This window comes from Pistacia vera, unplaced genomic scaffold (assembly GCF_008641045.1).
Source record: "Pistacia vera cultivar Batoury unplaced genomic scaffold, PisVer_v2 Contig276, whole genome shotgun sequence".
NCBI lineage: Eukaryota > Viridiplantae > Streptophyta > Magnoliopsida > Sapindales > Anacardiaceae > Pistacia > Pistacia vera.
Window position 1 is genome coordinate 302868 of NW_022196086.1, and position 21229 is coordinate 324096.

General features: G+C 36.5%; 1 protein-coding gene and 1 pseudogene across 1 annotated transcript; one reads left to right on the forward strand and one right to left on the reverse strand.

Moving 5' to 3' along the window:
• Positions 1 to 1711: 1711 nt before the first annotated feature.
• LOC116133841 (protein transport protein Sec24-like At4g32640) lies at positions 1712 to 7593 on the forward strand. Its single transcript, XM_031419523.1, has 11 exons — positions 1712 to 1723; positions 2248 to 2367; positions 2483 to 2551; positions 2716 to 2793; positions 2929 to 3067; positions 3426 to 3590; positions 5199 to 5344; positions 5431 to 5610; positions 6134 to 6222; positions 6368 to 6399; positions 7013 to 7593. Exons 1-11 carry the CDS (start codon positions 1712 to 1714, stop codon positions 7120 to 7122), a joined length of 1140 nt encoding a protein of 379 aa, XP_031275383.1. The 3' UTR covers positions 7123 to 7593.
• A 962-nt stretch (positions 7594 to 8555) lies between these two features.
• On the reverse strand, positions 8556 to 10262 carry LOC116133842 (annotated as a pseudogene).
• Positions 10263 to 21229: the final 10967 nt, after the last annotated feature.

A 21229-nucleotide genomic window follows, 5' to 3' on the forward strand; every position in this document is an offset into this window, starting at 1 on the left:
AAACCCTAAAATGGATGAGACTCGACAAGGACCCCAGACATCGAAATGAACTAACTCAAAAGGGGACGTAGCCCATTTATTGACACGCTTTGGAAACGTACTACGAGTATGTTTTTTCAAGTTGACAGGACTCACAATTTAAAGACGATAGAGTCGAGAGCCCTGGAACCATCTTTTGAAGCTTTGCTAAACTAGGATGACCCAAACGATTATGAAGGAGAAGAGGAGACTCGGAGACAGTGCAGGCAATGGGGGCAGAAGGTAACTTGAGATGATAGAGGCCTTGTGACTCATGTCCTGCGACAACCATTCGTCCCGTGCTGCAGTCCTGTATAACAACATAATCATTAGTAAAAGTGATAGAACAATTTAAAGAGTGGGTGAGTTTACTGACAGATAGAAGGTTAAAAGGGCAATGGGGAATATGCAAGACAGAATCTAAAGTCACGGAGGAGAGTGGTTGTGCCCGACCTACTGCTTTAACAACTGCTTTGATCCCATTGGCTAAGGTAACAGGAGACAAAGAGGTAGTATTAATAAGATGAGAAAGCAAACGGGGTTTACTAGAGATATGATCCGATGCACCAGAATCAAGAACCCAAGACCCTGGAGGAGACGACTGAGTGAGGCATGCAACTGATTTACCCGACTGAGCGATGGAAGCAACAAATGAAGAAGACTGTTTATTTGCCTGGAACTTGAGATATTCGTCATAATCAGCACCTGTAAGAGTCAAGGATGGCGGACTTGGTTCTTCAGAAGATTCAAAATGATGATCAGGATAAGCGACATTGGCAACCCGAGGAGGATGCCCATGTAATTTATAGCATTTCTCTTGGATATGTCCCTACCTATGATAATAACTACACTTGGATCGACCTCCCCTGCCACTACGATCCCCTTGTTCTCCTTTAACAAAAGTTTGAGACTGAGAGGCCAGGACAGAAGAATCAACTATGGAAGATCCAACCATAACACCAGGGGAGGAGACTTGGAAGTAAACAAGTAAAAACTTCATCAAGAGAAGGCACAGTAGCACTTGCCAGAATCTGATCTCGTACTGGAGTGAGAGCAGGACTGATAGCGGCAAGTGTAAGAACCATAAAGAATTTGTCTCGTTGTGCCAGATCTTCTGCTTCAGATTTGCCAGTAGGTAATAACAAATTAAATTCTGCCTTGATAGAGGCCATCATGCCAAGAAAGTCAAACATGCCCATATCTTGCTGTTTGAGATTAACCAAATTGGACACAACAGAATAGTCTCTAGATATCATTAGTATAAAGCAATTTGGCGTGTCGCCATACATCAAAACAGGTTCGATATATTTTATAAGTAGAATGAAGGTGAGGGCCAATAGACTGCCATAATAAACGACATACCAAAGCATCTGTCTTTACCCAAGTAGTTTTATAATCCATGACATCTTCAGCCTTAGTAGTTAACTGATCCTCCAGACCATGTCCCATACACCACAGTTCAACAGAGGCAACCCATGAGGAATAATTGGAGCTGCCTATTAATTTTTTAGTTATGATCGGAGGAAAAGACAAAAAAGAAAGAAAACCTGATTTGGTGTTGGATCCTTCAGGGAGCATGATTGTCTTGTGGGAGAGATTGTACTGATCTGGGCTAAAAAACAAAACTGATTTTGGGCAGATCGGAAAAAAAAGTGGATATTCCGGCGGTAATGGGCTATTCTCGGCATCGGTGATGACAATGCAGGTCAGACAGTGGTGGCTGTGCTAGTCGGCAGTGTCTGAGTGCATAGGTGCCGACGGTGAGACCTCACGCTCACCGGAGAAGGAGATTGGAGAAGAAGCTATCGAAAAGAAGATCGGCGCATGCTGCAGCGACTGGCAATGAAATTTTCAGATTTGCCAGCGAGGAGAAGACGAATAGGTTGGTGTGGTTAGAAGAGCGATTCAACACCAGAAGGAGACATCCCCCCACCCCCCCCCAAAAAAAAAAAAAAAAAAACGTTGAAAAAGAAAAGAAATTTTTCTAGGGTTTCTAATTTCTTAGCTCTGATACCATGTGAAATCAGAAGAATTTTCTTAATATGATGTGAAAAACAAAATACAACAATATATACACATTCAACAGTCCATATAAGGAAATGAAATAGTCTAAACTAGGAAAGGGAATGATCTAATTTCCTATTCTAAAGATCTTATTCCTAAAACATTTGATTTGTACAACTCAACACTTATTTCAGTTGACTTTATATGTTTCTTACTTCCTTCCAGGTTTACTATTACTACCCATTCTCGGCTCTTTCTGATCCCGCAAAACTTTACAATGATCTTAGATGGAATATCACGAGGCCCCAAGGCTTTGAGGCAGTTATGCGTGTGAGATGCAGCCAGGTAGTCTTTTAGGATTTTGAATTTTTCTTCTTCTTTACTATCATAAGGCAATTGGTTTTCTGTTTTTGAATATGGTTCTATTCTTTTAAGTTGATTTTTGAATAAACTTTTATAGGGTATTCAAGTTCAAGATTACTATGGGAACTTTTGCAAACGCATTCCGACAGACATTGACCTACCTGCGGTTTGTACATTTCTATCAAACTATTGTCTTTCAATCATTCCATTTTGTTTCCTGATTCCCATTCCTATTGCAGTTGCTTCTATGTTTTACTGAGGCTAAGCATATTTTGGTAGCTATTTTCATCTTGACTTATTAACCAGGAAGTCATCTTGTTTATTGTGCAGATTGACTGTAACAAAGCTATCATGGTAACCTTAAAGCATGATGATAAATTGCAGGATGGCTCAGAATGTGCTTTTCAGGTACATATTTCCCTACAATATGTCTTAGTTTTAAAAATACGTTGTCTGTTAGTATAAGTAGCTTTTTGTATGGCTCTTAGTGTTCAGAAGTTGAATTTTCTTATTTTTAATTGCATTTTCTTTTCCATTGTTCAGTGTGCCCTTCTTTACACCACTGTGTATGGCCAAAGAAGAATTCGAGTTACAACTTTATCCTTGCCATGCACCAGTAATTTAAGTAATCTGTACCGCTCGGCTGACTTGGATACTCAATTTACATGTTTCATGAAGCAAGGTATTTGATTTTATTTTGTTAATTGTCTTTGCTAACTTGTTTCAGCTTCCCGGTATGATTCTGTTACATACATTTTCCAGTTTGTGACTGCAATTCTTTTTATTGTCCAATGTTTTCAAATAATGAATATGATTACAAAATATTTATTTTTTAATTCATATTCGACAGCTTTTAAATGTGAGCATTACGTGCTCTTTTCCCAACTCTGTTCTTTTGTTTTATTTTCACGCTAACTCTTGTCAAGCAGTCATTCTTTATTTCCTAGAAGCTGTAGAAATCGTATTGTTATTATTTTATATGATAGGAAGTTAGGAACTCACTATAATCCTTTTTCTTTTCTTAACTACTCTATTTGTAGCGGCAAATGAAATTCCTTCCACCCCACTAGTGAATGTCCGGGAACAGATGATGAACCTTTGTGTCAATGCTCTGGTTTCGTATCGTAAGTTCTGTGCTACTGTATCATCATCTGGACAACTTATTCTACCAGAGGCTCTCAAGCTTTTGCCTTTATACACCCTTGGTATGTACTTTTCTGTGCATTATAATTTGTTTTTAAGTTATGAATGAAGTAATGTTGTATCCAGCAATACTCATTAAGCACTTATTTACATCTTAAATTTCCATGTGGTACATATTTTTATGCTTTCTAAGGGTAAATGTGGTCCACCAAATGGTTTGAAGAATATATTTGTATGCTTTCTTATGCTTGTGTGAGCCAGGTTTTCTTGGCACGGTAACGAACATCCATCCATAGTCTTTCTTTTTGTAGGATGGATGCTCCTCTTAGAGTTCTTGTGTTCAATATGATCTGCTGGTCCATGCTTTATATTCTTTTTTGAATTATTATTAATACATTTCTCTTAGTTTCTTTTCACAGAAGTTAGAGAATCCATTCTTGAATAAATATATTTTCCTTTTTTTTTTTTTTTGTCAGTATCTTTTTTTTTATTTTTTCTTTTTTCGGAAGGGAGTGTAGTTGGGATTGGGACTTAGGAGCATTGAAGTCTTGGAGATTATCATTGTCAATATATCTACCAATATTAAGTATGCTAGGATCTTCAAAATTAGTTAACATGATAATTCGTGTAAGATTATGCTGGTCATGGTTTTAAAACCCGGACCGGCCCGGTCGGTTTAACCGAAACCCGGGGCCTTCTCCGGGTCGGGTTACCCTTTCAACCGTTTCAATTTTGAAATCTAGCAAACATAGCCCTGATTAATATGCATCAGTCCTTGAAGGTTTCAAATCCAGCAAACACACCCTTTGGCCAAATGCAAATCGGCGACCTTCCACCTTCCCTTGTTGTCGGAAACCACCTTCTGACTTTCTCCGGGGCCGTGACGCTTCATCTCCCGCCGTCGTGCGATGTTTCGTTGTCCAACAATTTTTCTTCCATTTCCCGGCGTCGATCGGCCTTCTTCGACATCGATAGGCCTCCTTAGCCACCGATCTACCTTATCCCAAGCTCCCTTGCTGTCGTTCACGAAGATCCATAGTCATCTCGCCAAAAAAAGCCATCGCGACCATTTGACTTCCAGCACCGATTTGCCATGTTCTGGCGATGTCTTAACTTGCTAGTTGCCGATTCGTCCTCTCCATCACCCGATCTACTCTCCCTGGTGTGTCGCCGCTGCTCTTCCAGTTGATCGCCAATTAGCATTTGGCCAGGGGTTGTGTTTGCTAGATTTCAAACCTATAGGGTCTGATGGTATTTATCAGGGGTGTGTTTGTTATATTTTAAACTTGTCAAACCATTGGTTAAACCGCCGGTTAACCTGTGACCCAGTCGCCTGAACAGGTCACCCCTCGGGTCGGGTTTTAAAACCTTGATGCTGGTTGGAGATGCATAACATGTAAATAAATTGTGTGGAATGAATTTCCCAAACCTTACGTTCTTTTTCCTATAAATCATAGTTATATGAAATCTTGAATGAGTTTCAGACCGATGCTCATTTTTACTTTTATATTTTATGTTGAAATGGCTACCATTCATGGCTAAACGCAGCATGTCTCTAACATTGGAGAATTTGAAGTTGTATAGTGTATTTTTATTAGCCATTTTTGTTAAGATTAAATATTGAAGGATGGACATGGATTGACAAGTTTCTTTCATTTGTTTTTCTTCAGCATTAATTAAAAGTGCAGGACTGAGAAATGATGGGAGAATAGATGATCGGTCATTTTGGATAACATATGTTTCCTCTGTTTCTATTCCTTTGGCGGTTCCATTTGTGTACCCAAGGATGGTGGCTATCCATGACCTTGATTCAAAGGTATTGTTTATGTCAAGCGTACTTTATGTTTGATAGTGTTTAAAATATGCTTCTAAACTGTTATATAACTTTCTTTTAATTGACAGGTGGAAGGTGGATCTCCTATTCCTCCCTTTCTACCTCTTTCTAGCGAACATGTTAGTGATGAGGGAATTTATCTTCTTGAGAATGGTGAGGATGCTCTAATATATATTGGGAGCTCAGTGGATTCAAATATCTTGCGCCAGCTGCTTGGCATTAATTCAGTTGAAGAAATTCCAACTCAGGTAATTCCATCTTAATCCTTGCAGAATATAAAATCCTTGCCTTTCTCTATTTGCTGTTATCAGTTTGTTGTAAGTTGTGGCCATTTCTTGGAAATAAGCCTCTGAGCACCAGACTTTGTCCTTCAGACTTAATTCAGTTTAGTATCTGGTGGAGTATAGGTCCATTAGGAGACTGCAGCAATTATTTGGTTTAGAAACCTTTTAGTGGTTCTATTCAGGGAAACTGAATTTAAAGGTAAAGCCTACATTACAAAGGTGTGTAATTTGATAGTGTGCCATATCAAAAAAGGAGCAAATTTTCTCAAAAGGGGATGAATTTTATTTGAAGCCATTTGTAATTAGACTACAGTGCCAATAGTTGCCTGGTGCTCAGATATAGTTCTCCTCTACTGGAATGGAGTGTCTTTTTATTTTTATTTATTTGTTTTTTGTTATTGTCCTTTTCCCCCTTGCCCTAACCATATACTGGTTATCATTCTCATTATGCAACTTGTCATTCTTTGCTAATAATTTGTGTGTACAGTTTGTGCTTCAACAGTTCGATAATCCGTTATCAAAGAAGCTAAATGAAGTGATAAATGAGATAAGGAGCCAAAGATGCTCTTACCTACGGTATGAATGACTTAATTTTTTTTTTTTTATTTGAAGAAATTAAAAAAAAAAAAAAAAATCTTTGAAATTTTAAATGATACTTTATGTAACTAAGTCTCAGTTCAATGCAATAGTTTGTAATTTTTCTTGTTTTATCTTCTTGCAGCTTAAAGTTGTGCAAGAAAGGAGATCAATCAGGTCAGTGAATTAGAACAGCCCTTTTCTGTTTTGCCATTTAATTGCTAGTGTTAAGAAAATGTCTCTCTCCATTATAGAAATACTGTTACCCCTCTTCTCTGTAGCCATCAGATATATCCTCTTCACATATCTGTTCATTTTCTTTTTTTTTTCCTTTTCAGAACCAAAATTGATCAAATCTTGTGTTGGCCAGTAGCTAGCCAAAAAACTTAACAGTGTCCAATAAGTGATTCGATATCTGATGATTGGATTCCCATGAGTTCAGCTCATTAGATGTCAATTCTTATGTTTCTATAATGCATTAAAGGAGTTTATCTAACCTTTTCACATCAGTTCATTTTGATAAATGTAATTAGGGTACATATTTAAGCCCTACCTGCAGCTAAGGTTTGACACTCCTAGGAAATGACAATAGATTTTATTGAAACTAAAGCATCACATCTCGTTGTCCATATTGGTCATGTAATTTGATTCTGTAATCCTATAATTCTTATGAGTTTTTTTTTTTTTCTTTTTTGGGATCAACAATCAGTTGTAGTTTCCTTATTTCCTCTTTGGGATCATATTGTGGTTTTGATTTATTTAATTGAAGTAGTTCATAATTTTTCCCCAGGGATGCTGTTCTTTTCGTATTTGGTCGAAGACAAGATTCCTACTGGCGGGCAATCATATGTTGAATTTCTAATAAATATCCATCGGCAAATTCAAGTTAAAATGTCTTAATCATTTTATGCTTCTGCCGTTGGTTTACAATTTTTTATCACCAACACACGAGCCCAAATGGAAAAATCCGAAGAGAAGATGAAAGTCTAGTTCTTGTTTTATACATGCACCGGGGATCAGCACCATCCGTTTTATATTCTGTGAAGGAAGTTGGCTAAGTTTTGCAATTAGAGGTTTGAAAGTGTAGTTTACATTTGTAGTTGTCAAATGCTGGTAATAAAATATAGAGCTTAAATTTATCTGTCTATTTAGTTTGTGTTTTTTTTTCTCTTTCCATCTCCCATCAACCTCCCTTGTGTACTGTTATAATCTCAGAAAAGCAGGTGGGGAAGGGGACAATGTGTAATTGATTGTTGTCTTCAAATGGACAAGTTTTGTTTTGTTTTGTTGATTTTATATTACATTCAATCAGATGTACTATAAATGATCTGCTATTTTGAATATATTATTTGATACATGATAAATAGACAATTAGTAGTTGCAGTTTCAATTATGCTACAGTTTTGCTAAATTTATTGTTCTGGAAGATGTAAGTACAATTATATGAAGTGGGAAAAACGAACTTTAAGAACAGTTAAGGCCTCACGGACCATCCAATATGAATATTCAAAATTATATTGTGAACTGTCAAAACCTGGATATTATGATTATTCAAATACTTCAGTTAAACCTGTTATAAATCTTCAACCCAAATAATGGCATAGTCTCAAACAATGTTTTAAAACCCGGTCCAGCCCGGCTGGCTGAACCAGTTTAACCAGGGCCTGGGGCGTTCAGCGGGTCAAGTTAGCAATTTTCTTATTAATTGAAAATCCTAGAAATTGGGATGGTGATCGGCAAACAATTAAAGACCGGGATGTTGAGATTTTTGAAGAGGAAGGGTCGGTGAGTGCAATGATAACAGCGGAGGTGATTTCTGGTGAGTGAATCGACTGGAAATCACAAAACTAAATCGGCAATAACTGAGGCAATCGGAGGAGGTGATATGGGTTTTGGTCTAGAGGCTGAGGGGAGTGTTTTCTTAGTGATGCGAAGTGTTGTCATCATCGGAAACAAGCCCTATTTGCCTCGGTTTGTCGACGTTGACGATGGTGTTTGAGGTGTTTTTGCAAGATTTTAAACTTGTAAGGACTTATTTAATTTTTAGGGATGTTTTTGTTATATTTCAAACTTTTAGACACACCCAGGACCTGGCCACTTTGTTACATCAGTTGATCTGTGTTGGTAAGCAACAAAATATTGAATGCCATCAAGTTTAAGAAAATTATGAGCATGCCAACACAAACAAAAGGAATGAAAACGTGACCAAACAGCCACTTGATTTTTAAATTGGATTAGCCATAACTACAATTGATTTGTGATTCTAGTTGTCACAAGTCATTGAAAGTCGTTTATTTGATACATTTTTCTGAGTTTAAGGGAAAATGAAGCAGCTAATACATTGGAAATTTGGCCCTTGTCTTCTCAAATACTTGTTCTGCAATTTCAGCATCAGTACCATCGGCTTTTTTGATCTCCAAGTTAGCCTTCTGATAAAACCCAGTACCTCTCAAAGCATCAGAAATGAAATCATCAAAACCAATTGCTATAGCAGCTTCAGCCTTGGCTCCATAAACCAATCTCTTTAAGTAAAAAATAGAAAGAGAATCAAAATTTTATTCAATATAAGGTGCAACTTTTAGGATCAAAGAAATGAAAAGGGATTATTTGATAATTGAACCTTAATCCTTGACAGGTGAATGGCACCAAAGCACATTGGACAAGGCTCACAGGAGCTATATATTTCACACTCAGAAAAGCCCAATTTGATTGACCTTTTTGCATGCCTGAGAAAGAGAGAGAGATCCAACCAAGAATTAGAACCAAGTGCATAAGGTGGAAAAAGACGATATATTCAGTGTAAATGCAAGTTTGAAGTCAAAACAATACATATCAAGATGTCTGCACCAGCATATTAAACCCAGAAAATATAACTCAACATTTGTTGAGTGTGTGTTTTATATAATTGCAATTCCAAGCATTGGGAGAGACCAGAACCACGCTGATAGCCAGAAATATGCAAATGAGTTTAGCAAATCGTGGTCCACATACAGAAAGCAAATCCAAATTTTTTTATCTAATGACATAACGGTTCCGCCAAAAGTTCATTAATTTTCAGTTCCAACAATATTTCTTTCAGTTCAGTGCAATTAGACAAATCAGACACAGAATATGAAGATTTTTTTAGCCTAACCTCTCTAATAGCTGTAACCTCTGCATGTGCAGTAGGGTCAGTGTTCTTCAAAACCATGTTGTGACAGCTCACAACTACTTCCTCATTACAAACAACTGCACCAAATGGACCTCCGTCTCCACATTCAACCCCTTTATATGCTTCTTCAACTGCTCGTCTTAAGAATTTGTGATCTCTATCCTGTACAGCTGGTTGAATGATGAACAAAAATGAATCCATGACATAGCATACTTACATCAAGTAGACTTACACAAGAAAGTCTCACATCTTCGATTCCACTAAGCACAAAGTTCATACTTTGATAATGATGAGAACCATCCATGATCAAATTAAATGAGCAGTAGAAAACAGGTATACATATCGAATGGACTGTCATGTTCTAAAAATACCCAATTGAGAAACTATGATGCAGACTAGTGAATACTAACAGGAACAGTTTAACAGTGAGGATAAAAACTCTAAGACACCAAACCATGGCAATTATAGAAAGCATGAGAAGAGGCTTCGGATATTACTTTTTTTTTCTTTATCAGACAAGGCACAAGTTTGGCTTACCTTCAGGATGACCAGGAAAAGAAGAAGCCACAGCAATGGTTCCATCTTTAGTTTCAACCACTGATGGACAAATAAGAAATACAACATGTAAATCACTCAAATTAATGAACAACGATAACAAAGATTAACATTGCTGACTACTTCAATACAAACCAATTTAACTTGAATTGCTATCAAAGGGCAAAACTACAGCTAGATGGGAAAAAAAAAAGAAAAAAAAAAAAAAGGAAGAAATATTGGGAAAGGGAAAAGAATCATTTGCAAGCAACAACACCATAGAAGACATCAGTGCGACATTATTACAGAATCAACTTCACATTCCAATCTCTACGACAACTCAATTACCATCCATTGTCTGGTATAATTGTCNAGATTCAAAAACATTACTCATCATCAGTTTCAACGCCAAATCCCAAGTGGGATTCGATTTCAAAACCCTTTTTTACTCTAAAACCAGGAGATCTTACCGATCAAACAAAGAGATCAAATCAAACAACCAAAGCATAAGATCACTACAGACTACAGACAGAAAAAGAAAGGAAAAAATCATATGTACCTCACAGTGCTGGGCAGTTTAAACGATAATCACTCAAGCTAGCTGAAGCTTCTCCTCTCAGCGGCAAACAAACAAACAACTGGAGGCAGTTGCAGGCTATAGTTCTTTAGATACCTTTTTCTTAGCCCCTTTTGACTAATATTTATGAAGAGTTAGTAAATAGAAGAGTGGGATTTCAGAGAGAACAGAAGACAGAGCCGAAACCGTGAGAATTTTCGCAGAGATCAGAGTGTTTGTTGAGAAATTTTCGTCAGAAAAGCTGAGAAAGACTGAAAGAGAAGAAGATGAGAAAGGGCTGCGTGACAGAGAAGAAGATGAGAAAGGGCTGTGTGAAAGGGAAGAAGATTGTCGCGTATTAGGGATTTAAATTGTGGACCGGTTTTTCCACCGGTCCGGTTGGACCATCGGTTCACTCACATTATCCGGTTTTCAACCGGTTTAAAGCGGCTTAATGTATATTAGCGGGTTTGAGTGTGACTCGAACTGGACACATGACCGGTTCACGGTCCAACCGATTGGACCGGCCGGTCCGGTCCAGTCCGGCTTTTAAAACAGTGGTCCTAGATATGAAAAATTCCTCCTTTTTATGTTAGACTTTAAACTAATTGAACAGAATGATGGAGGATAATTTGAGAAAGCTCCAATAATAGCATTATATTATTCTCTTGTCACTTAAAATTTCGTTAAATATTTCAATTTTTCATTGATTAAATGAAACGACATCATTCATCGTATTGATAGTGAAAACATTTAATATAATATAATTATTTATGACCAAATAAAATAATTGCAACTTCACTAAGTATTTCTCACCAAGTTAATAGCTACTCCACTAAAAATTTCTTGGCCACCAAGATTGTGATAAGATCTAAAATAGCAATTTGATATTTCACATGTTTCATTCTTGTTCCCTCCATTATTATTATTTCAGAAGTATATAAAAGAATCAATTCTAATTGTTATCTAATAACTATTACTGAGAATCTTAATCTTTGCAAATCAATTCTAAACAACTTTAAATTACATTATAATCAATAGTAATTATTATTGATTTTAGAAAATTACTAAAATCTTATATTATTTGACAACTAAATGTGGTGATCAAGTAATACAAGATGATATTACCTCAGTAATAGGAGATTACTCCCAACCAAACACACCCGAACTTTGTCAAATTATCCTCCATCATTCTACTCAATTAGTTTAAAGTTTAGCATAAAAAAGAAGGAATTTTAAATATCCTAGAACAAAAATTTTAAGCGCAGGAGAATAATATAGTGCCAAGTTCAAGCCATGCAAACTTCAAATCGCAAGTTAATAATAATGGAAAACAGGAATGTATTACTACTCAATTCTTTAAAAATGTCTTCGAGAGAGTTTTCAAAGTCTGACAATATAAGTGAACATTAGAGGCGCCAAAATCCACAACAGCAATAGATTTCATTTAAAAAACTGAACAAAACTACTATTAAATTTTGTTCTCCTGGCACTTAAAATTTTGTTCTGAGATACGAAAAATTCTTCGCTTCTATGCTCGGACAAAACTTTAAACTTATTGAGCAGAATGATGGAGGATAATTTTAGAAAGCTCTAATAACTTTATACATCTAGCTTAAAATAATGACCATCTAATCTGACTATTTTTATGATGATGTGGTGAGATAATCCACTGATATTCAGATGGTCATCCATTGATATTAAGATGATTGTGATGATGTGTTAAGATAAGAGTTAATGACTTTTTCCCACCCAAATAATGGCTTAATGACATTTTTTTTACCCAGAGACTTTTAAAATATTATTTTACTACCTAAATTTATATTAAATTTCTGATTTTGGCATCGTTACGACTCTACACCACTTATGTTTTAAAACTTGATCTAGTTGGTTAAATCGGTTTAACTGGGACCCGAGGCCTTCATCGGGCTGGGTTAACAATTTCCTAATTCACCCAAAAGCCTATAATTGGGATGATGATCGACGAACAATTGAAGGTCGAGTTGTTGGGGCTTCTAAAGAGGAAGTGCCGGTGAGTGTAATGGTGGCGACGGAATTGATTTCCGGTGAGTTAATCAATTGAAAATCGAAAAAAACTGATAACGACCAACAACTGGCTTTTGTTGGAGATTGATGAGGTGAACGAGGGTGGGGTGAGATGGGTTTTGGTTAGGAGGTTGAGGGGAGTATTTTTGTGGTGATGGGGAGGGTTGTCAACGTCGGCGGTGGTGAGATCTGGGGTTCGATTTCGGCCAGATCTTGGGTAGCTTTTCTAGGGAATGGCTCAGGGGATGATTGAGATTGCATTTGTTGTGTCGTCGCCGCTAACCAATTGACTGTCGATTTGTATTTGGGGTGTGTTTGCTAAATTTCAAACCTATAGGGACTTTATGAAATTTTTAGGTGTGTATTTGTTGAATTTTAAACTTTTGGACACCTGGTTTGATCGACAACCAATTCGGTTGAACCAATCAACCTGGGACCTTGCAACTTTGTTAGGTTTCACCTTGGGTTGGTTATTAAGACATTGCAATTATATGAACTGAGAAAAAATGAACTTCATGAACACTTTAGGTCTCATGGTCCATCCAATATGAATCTTCAAAATTTTTGATACTGTGAACTGTCAAATCCTGGATATTGAGATTGTTCAAATACTTTAGTTAAACCTGTTATCAATCTTCAACCCAAATAATGGCGTAAATTGTAGAGTCCCAAAATGGTGGTTGAATCTTGGAAATTACATCAGTTGATCATTGTTAGTAAGCAACAAGTATTGAACGCCATCAGTGGACAAGATGTGTGCATGATTACAGATAATCAGTTAAGTGATGGAGTTTGTGCTAAATAACGAAAGACAAAAAAGATTTTTAAAATGGTTCAACAGGTTAAAACCAAGTCTATGTCCATTGTTATATTATTGCTTTGGGTGTTTTTCCACTTGGTGTAAAAAATCAGTTTATATAGGCTATCACAGCAGCAACTGTAAGTGAAGTCTAACTTGTTGCTAGCCTTAACTTATGGACAATGTTTAACTTGAAAGCAGCTCTTAACTGTAAATGGGATTAACTCAAGTTGGTTGACACAGAACATAGATATGACTGTTGAACAAAAGCAAATTCTTGGGACACGCGACATGATTCCATGCTTATTGGATTTCCCAACAATAGCCCCTAGTTTTTGGAGTGCGAGTTCAGACGTCAAAAACTAGGAGCTTCAGAAACAATGAGCTTAGAAATGACGAGCTCTAAAAAAATGAGCTCTAAACTCAAGCTCTAAAATGCTGAGCTTTGAAATGACAAGCTCTAAGCGACGAGCTTTGAAACGACGAACTCTAAGTGACGAGCTTTAAGCAATGAGCTTTGAAGTGATGAGTTCTTTAACGAGGAGCTCTAAGCACGAGCTCTGAAACAATGAGCTTTAAGCAACAAGCTTTGAAACAACGAGCTCTAAGTGGCAAGCTCTAAGAGATGAGCTTTGGAACAACAAGCTATAGCAACGAGCTCTAAAATGACAAGCTCTAAAATGATGAGCTCTAAAATGACGAGCTTTGAAACAACCAGCTCCACGCTCTCGTTAATGAGTTATGGTGAGTTCGCGCTATCATTAATGAGTTTCGAGTTACATTCTCATTAACGAGTTATGGTGAGTTCGTGCTCTCATTAATGAGTTTGGAACATGCTTGGTATTTGATGATTACTTGAGCTGTAGACCTTGGATTTGGACGATTCTAGACCATTGGAAAGGTTACTGGAAGTTCTACAATTCTTCTATGTTTACTACTTCACTAGATTCAGACTTTTCATGCCAATTTCCCCATCCGGAAATGGCTTTGGTTTTGGAGTTGGATTGATTATATGAGCCATGGTTGACCTCTTACGATTCAGAAAATGGAAAAGAATCTACTGGAAAAAAGAGAGAGCTTTTCGGCTGTTGCTATGGCTGAGATGATTGTTAAAGGGAAGGGCTTTTTTCTAGCACCAAAATGTTGTTACGAAAATCCGTAAAAACCAGAGGTACCCAGTCGACCTCGGGGGGACTGAGCATACTTGTAGCAATTCTATGGGTGCCCGTGCACTCAAGAACAAACTCTACACATGCTTTAAAAGAGAAAAAATGGAAGGTTGCTTTTAAAGTTAAACAGAAAAAACAAAAACCAAATTTAGGACTTCATGTTTTTATCAGTTTTGTCTATATGCATATAAACCACCGACTTTTCAGCAAAAATAAAATAAGAAAACATAACAAAGGGACCCATTAAAAAAAAATTGGAATGATAGTAAAAGGTCCAACTTTCTGAAAAATGCATATCCATAACAAAATCTCCATCACAGTCAAAACACACAGGCACAAAACAAATCCATCAGTAAACTTGCTAAAACAACTATATCTCATCCTTAAGGCATAAACAGACAAAACAAAAATGAGAAGAAGGTTACAATTAGCATCCTCCATTATGAAAATAGTGGATTGGGAAAACAGAGAAAAGGGGAGTCACGAAATGGGTGTAAAAAAAGAAGAAGAAACGGGAAATATGAAAGAAGAAGAAACAGAAAACAGAAAGGGAAAGTGAAAGAAGCCATGCCGAACATAGACAAAACGGAATCTACAGTGTACGACGTTGAAAATTTGATATGACTTTAAAGTCAAATCTTTATATCCAGAATCTGTCTTAACGTTAATTCAAATTACAATACAAATTAGAAATTATTTATTTGTCTTGCTTCTAAATGAACTCATGAATATAATTTTAAAAAAAATTATGTATTGCATAAATGACAAGGATTAAAGTTTAATAATCAGAAACACTTAATCAAAGTTTAATTATAAATTAGTTAATTTAAAGTGATAGAAATTGAGGTAGGCTTGACTCCTCAGGTTGGGTCATGCTTATAAATAGAGGTAGTTGTTGACTCTAACTCCTCATCCGTTGATCAAACACTCAGTTTAACTAATTTAGGTGAGACTAACTCTTCACCCAATAAGACCTCGTTAAATAGGAGAATTACCTTTCTTATAAATTAGTAGGTTTGAGCATGCTTAGTTGGTTGGGACTTCAACATAAAGTTGTTTATAATTGATTTGCAAAAGATTAAGGCTCCGTTTGGTTCCCTTATGGGAATACTATTATTAGTATTCCCAATAAAGTTAAACAGTAAAACTGCAAAAACTCACAAAATTATTCAATATTACTCAACTTTTTTTTAAACCCCCTAAATTTGTTAATTTAATTAAATACCCCTAATTTTTTTTTTAGAAATTGTAAAAAAAACCCCAGCAACCCATATTTACTAGATTTCGGCCACCACCGCCGGAAAATGACCGAAATCTGGTATAATGGCGCACTACCGGCTGAATCTGGCCGGAAAAGGCCAGATCTAAGGCCAAAGATTTGGTCGTAGCCAGTCGTCAACGACGGCCAACACATGGTCGTCGTTGACGAGAAAATAAGGCCAGATCTAGCCGTAGATCTGGTCTTTGCCAGCCAGATCTATAGTGGATCTGGCTGAAAAAGGACATATCGGCGTACGACCGGCAAGATCTAGCCGGTAATGCGCCGATACGACGACTCCGGCCACCCTCCGATGGTGGTAGCCGACTGTTCATATTTAATGGGTGGGTTGGGGGTGTTTTTGTTAGCTTTTAATGTTTTATTATAGGGGTGTTTAGTAAATAAACAAACATAAGGGGTATTTTTATTTATTTTCAAATCCTACATTGTAATACCCACCCAATTCAATTTTTTTTTTAACTTTTTTCCAAAAACTTTTCTAAAAAGTGTAAAAAAGTGAACCAAACGGAGCCTAATATTCTCAGTAACAGTTATTAGATAAAAATTAGAATTGATGCTTTTATATACTTCCGAAATAATAATAATGGAGGAGACAAGAATGAAACACGTGAAATATCAAATTGCTTTTTTAGATCTTATTACAATCTTGGTGGCCAAGAAATTTTTAGTGCAGTAGCTATTAACATGGTGAGAAATACTTAGTAAAGTTGCAATTATTTTATTTGGTCATAAATAATTATATTATATTAAATGTTTTCACTATATCAATATGATGAATGATGGCCGTATATGACCTATCGTGCGCCGAAAAAGCCAGAAATGGTCATGGATAAAAAATCCATGGCCTTTTCATGGCTAGATCTATGGCCATTTCATAGCCAAATCTTTGGTTGTAAAATGTCATAGCCAAAGATCTAGCCTTTTCACGGTCAGATATGTGGTCGTTTCACGGCCACATCTTTGACCGTGAAACGGCCATAGAAATGCTTGATCTGGCTGTTTCTGGCCATGGATCTGTGATCTATGGTGGGAAAAGGCCTTACCGGTGCACGACTAATCAGATCCCTGTCGTGCACAATTACGGTTACTAATGCCGGCGGTCGACGGTGGTGAGTCACAGTCGGCGGTGGTCTTCGATGGCTAAGGGTATTTTGTTAACTTTTAAGATCTCTGTGTTCAATGACCTTACATGAATGGAAAAGAGAGAGAGTCCCCGAAAGCCCCCACACTTGTGTAAAAAATCAGTTTATATAGGCTATCACAGCAGCAAACTTGTAAGTGAAGTCTAACTTGTTGCTAGCCTTTAACTTATGGACAATGTTTAACTTGAAAGCAGCTCTTAACTTGTAAATGGGATTAACTCAAGTTAGGTTGACACAGAACATAGATATGACTGTTGAACAAAAGCAAATTCTTGGGACACGCGACATGATTCCATGCTTATTGGATTTCCCCAACAATAGCCCCCTAGTTTTTGGAGTGCGAGTTCAGACGTCAAAAACTAGGAGCTTCAGAAACAATGAGCTTAGAAATGACGAGCTCTAAAACAATGAGCTCTAAACTCAAGCTCTAAAATGCTGAGCTTTGAAATGACAAGCTCTAAGCGACGAGCTTTGAAACGACGAACTCTAAGTGACGAGCTTTAAGCAATGAGCTTTGAAGTGATGAGTTCTTAAACGAGGAGCTCTAAGCAACGAGCTCTGAAACAATGAGCTTTAAGCAACAAGCTTTGAAACAACGAGCTCTAAGTGGCAAGCTCTAAAGAGATGAGCTTTGGAACAACAAGCTATAAGCAACGAGCTCTAAAATGACAAGCTCTAAAATGATGAGCTCTAAAATGACGAGCTTTGAAACAACCAGCTCCACGCTCTCGTTAATGAGTTATGGTGAGTTCGCGCTATCATTAATGAGTTATGGCGAGTTTACATTCTCATTAACGAGTTATGGTGAGTTCGTGCTCTCATTAATGAGTTTGGAACATGCTTCGGTATTTTGATGATTACTTGAGCTGTAGACCTTGGATTTGGACGATTCTTAGACCATTGGAAAGGTTACTGGAAGTTCTACAATTCTTATGTTTACTACTTCACTAGATTCAGACTTTATCATGCTCAATTTTCCCCCATCCGGAAATGGCTTTGGTTTTGGAGTTGGATCTGATTATATGAGCCATGGTTGACCTCTTACAATTCGGAAAATGGAAAAGAATCTACTGGAAAAAAGAGAGAGCTTTTCGGCTGTTGCTATGGCTGAGATGATTGTTAAAGGGAAGGGCTTTCTTTCTAGCACCAAAATGTTGTTACGAAAATCCATAACAACTAGAGGTACCCAGTCAACCTCGATGGGACTGAGCAAGATGTGGGCGTGATTACGGATAATCAACTAAGTGATGGAGTTTGTGCTAAATAACAAAAGACAAAGAAGAATTTTAAAGTGGTTCAGCGGGTTAAAACTAAGTTTACGTCCACTATTATGTTAGTGCATTGGGTGTTTTGCCCTCTGATTATAGATTACAAAGAGTTGCTCTCTTCTCTAAATGAGATATGTGTGTAGAAGAAAGAAGACCTCTCTACCCAGGGGCCTTAAATGAGTGAAAAAAGAGAAAGAGTTTTATATAGGCTGTCACAATAGCAAACTTGTAAGTGAAGTCTAACTTGTGGATATTTTTTATCTTGAAAGCAACACTTAGCTCAAGGTAGGTTGATACATGGCGTAGATCTGACTGTTGAACAAAAGAAAATTCTTGGGACCTGTGACATGAATCCATGCTTATTAGATTTCCCCCACAACAATAATCAAACATAAATGGCAAGGATTAAAGTTTAATAATCGGAAGAAGATGTGAACACTAAGCTTATCTAGTTGTTTGTTTTCATGTTAGTCAAAACTTTAATTATATAATATAATTAAACTTTAATGATCAAAAGTAAGTGTCCTAAACTTACCTTTATCTAAACATGTAACTCACGAGAATACTAAATAAATAAAATGTTCCTAGAGGATTAAGATTCTCCGAAATTGTTATTAGTTAGATCAGATAAAATAAGCACAATATACTCTATAATTTTAAATTGATAATAATGGAGTAACATGAATGTGAAGGGGACAAGAATGTAACATAAAATATGTGAAATATCAAATTGCTTTCTTAGTGGAGTAGCTATTAACTTGGTGAGAAATACTTAGTGAAGTTAACCACCACTAGGTAGTCGAGTGGTCAATTATAATTTTTTGATGTATTATGTTGATGCTCGTTTTTACACCAACGAATTTTTACGTGTATGATATCAAGTGACTGTTTGATGCACGTGAAAATTGAATATCCGAAAAGTAAAATAGCTGTAGAGGGAGTTTTTAAGTGGTTCGGATGCTAAGATAGCAAGTCCTACGTCCACTGATTGGTATTGATATTGGCGGGTGTCAGGTCGCGGTCGCGAGCTGACTTACATCAAACGAAAAAGTCAAAGCAAAGTTTACAAGAGAGAGATTTCCGTTTGTTCTTTTGTATGTAAAATGGCCGAATCCCCTTAATGAAGGGGTCTTCCCTATTTTATACTGAATCGAAACGTATAATCATTGCTAAATCCGTGGTTTGGTGTGATTGTCAGTATATAATCCGGCTTTATGTCCCATTTCCCTTTTTCCAAGCTGACATCGTACGACTTGTGGCAGGAGAATGGACGCGTGTGGGCTCCACATCACTTGGCAGGCCTGACGTGTGCGTGCTGCTCTGACGGGAGCAGGTCGCCCTTCACGTGACTCTTCCCACGTCAGCCCTTTATTTTCTTAGGCATAACAGATTATTTAAGAAGTTCAATTCACATTGCCTGTTAATAAGGGTGGTCACTAGAGTTTTTATTCGATTGATAGTTCTAACATCCCGAGGAATTATTTGAAACGCGTGCAAACTAACCCAAGCACCTCAATCATAATACACACACACTTAGGGAAGTTGCAATTTATTTATTTATTTGGTCATAAATAATTACATTATATCATTAATCAATGAAAATTTGAAATATTTAACTAAATAACTATTAACTTGACTGATACAATATTAACTGTCTCACGAAATCATTTTAATGAGAAATAATTATATCATTGGACAATGTAATAAATAAATAAACAAACCAAATTGATAGTCTCACCAAAGTCCACACTATCACTATATCAATTAATCATCTTAATCCTACCACATCATCAATTGATATCTTGGATTATCTTAACGAGTTAGCATACTTTTTCTCACCGACAGACTTTTAAAAATACCATTTTACTATCCAAATTTATATTCCGACAACTATCTAGGCTATTGGGGCTTTTGAAAAGGGAAAGTCATTGAGTCTTTTGGTGGTGGAAGGTTGAATTTTGGTGGTTGAAATTTATTAGAATTTGATTTGAGAGGGGCGGCTACACAAATTATAATCACTCGATTGCCAGTGATTGGCACGGTCGACAAGAGTAGAGTTTTAGGGGTTTTGGTGAGTGATGATCAGAGAATGTAATGGTGGTAGTGTAAAGTCACAATGATGCCAGAATAAAAAAGAAAATCTAAATTTGGATAGTAAAATAATATTTTAAACGTCTGTGGGTGAATAAATGTCATTAAACTATTATTTAAGTGGGAAAAAGTCGTTTACGCTTATCTTAACACATCCTCATGATCATCTTAATATCAATGGATGACCATCTTCATATCTGGATTATCTCACCACATCATCATAAAAATAGTCAAATTAGATGGTTATTATCTTAAGCTAGATGTTTAAAGTTATTAGAGCTTTCTCAAATTATTCATTTATCCTCCATCATTCTGCTCAATCAGTTCTGTAAAAGCATAGAAAAGAAGAATTTTTCATATCCCAAAACAAAATTACAAGTGACAGGAGAATAATATAGTGCCCAGTTCAAGCCATGCAAACTTCAAACCACAAATTAATAATAATGGAAAACAAGAATGTATTACTACTCAATTCTTCAAAAATGTCATCGGGAGAGTTTTCAAAGTCTAACAATATAAGTGAACATTAGAGGCACCAAAATCCACAACACCAATAGATTATTAGATTTCATTTCAAAAACTAAACAATGTTCTAAATAATAATAATATTATTAACAAGGAAGGGCAATTAAGTAAAAACCCCTCGATAATATTTTGTTCCTCCCAACCAAACATATTAATTATTCATGCTTACCAATCTAACCAAACATATTAGTATAAATTCCCCCATTAATCTTCAAGGTAATCTATCTCAATGGTAGTCCTATCTTTTCAGTGATAAAGAATTCCGTGAAACAAATGCACTCGAAATGTTATATTATTGGACGTGTTATATTAATAGAAAGATAAATTACCTTCATGATTACTGGGAATGTTTAAGAAAATGTGTTTGGTTAGTTTGGAATAAATTGGTGGATATGTTAAATTAATATGTTTGGTTAGGAGGACAAATTATAGGTATGTTATATAAAT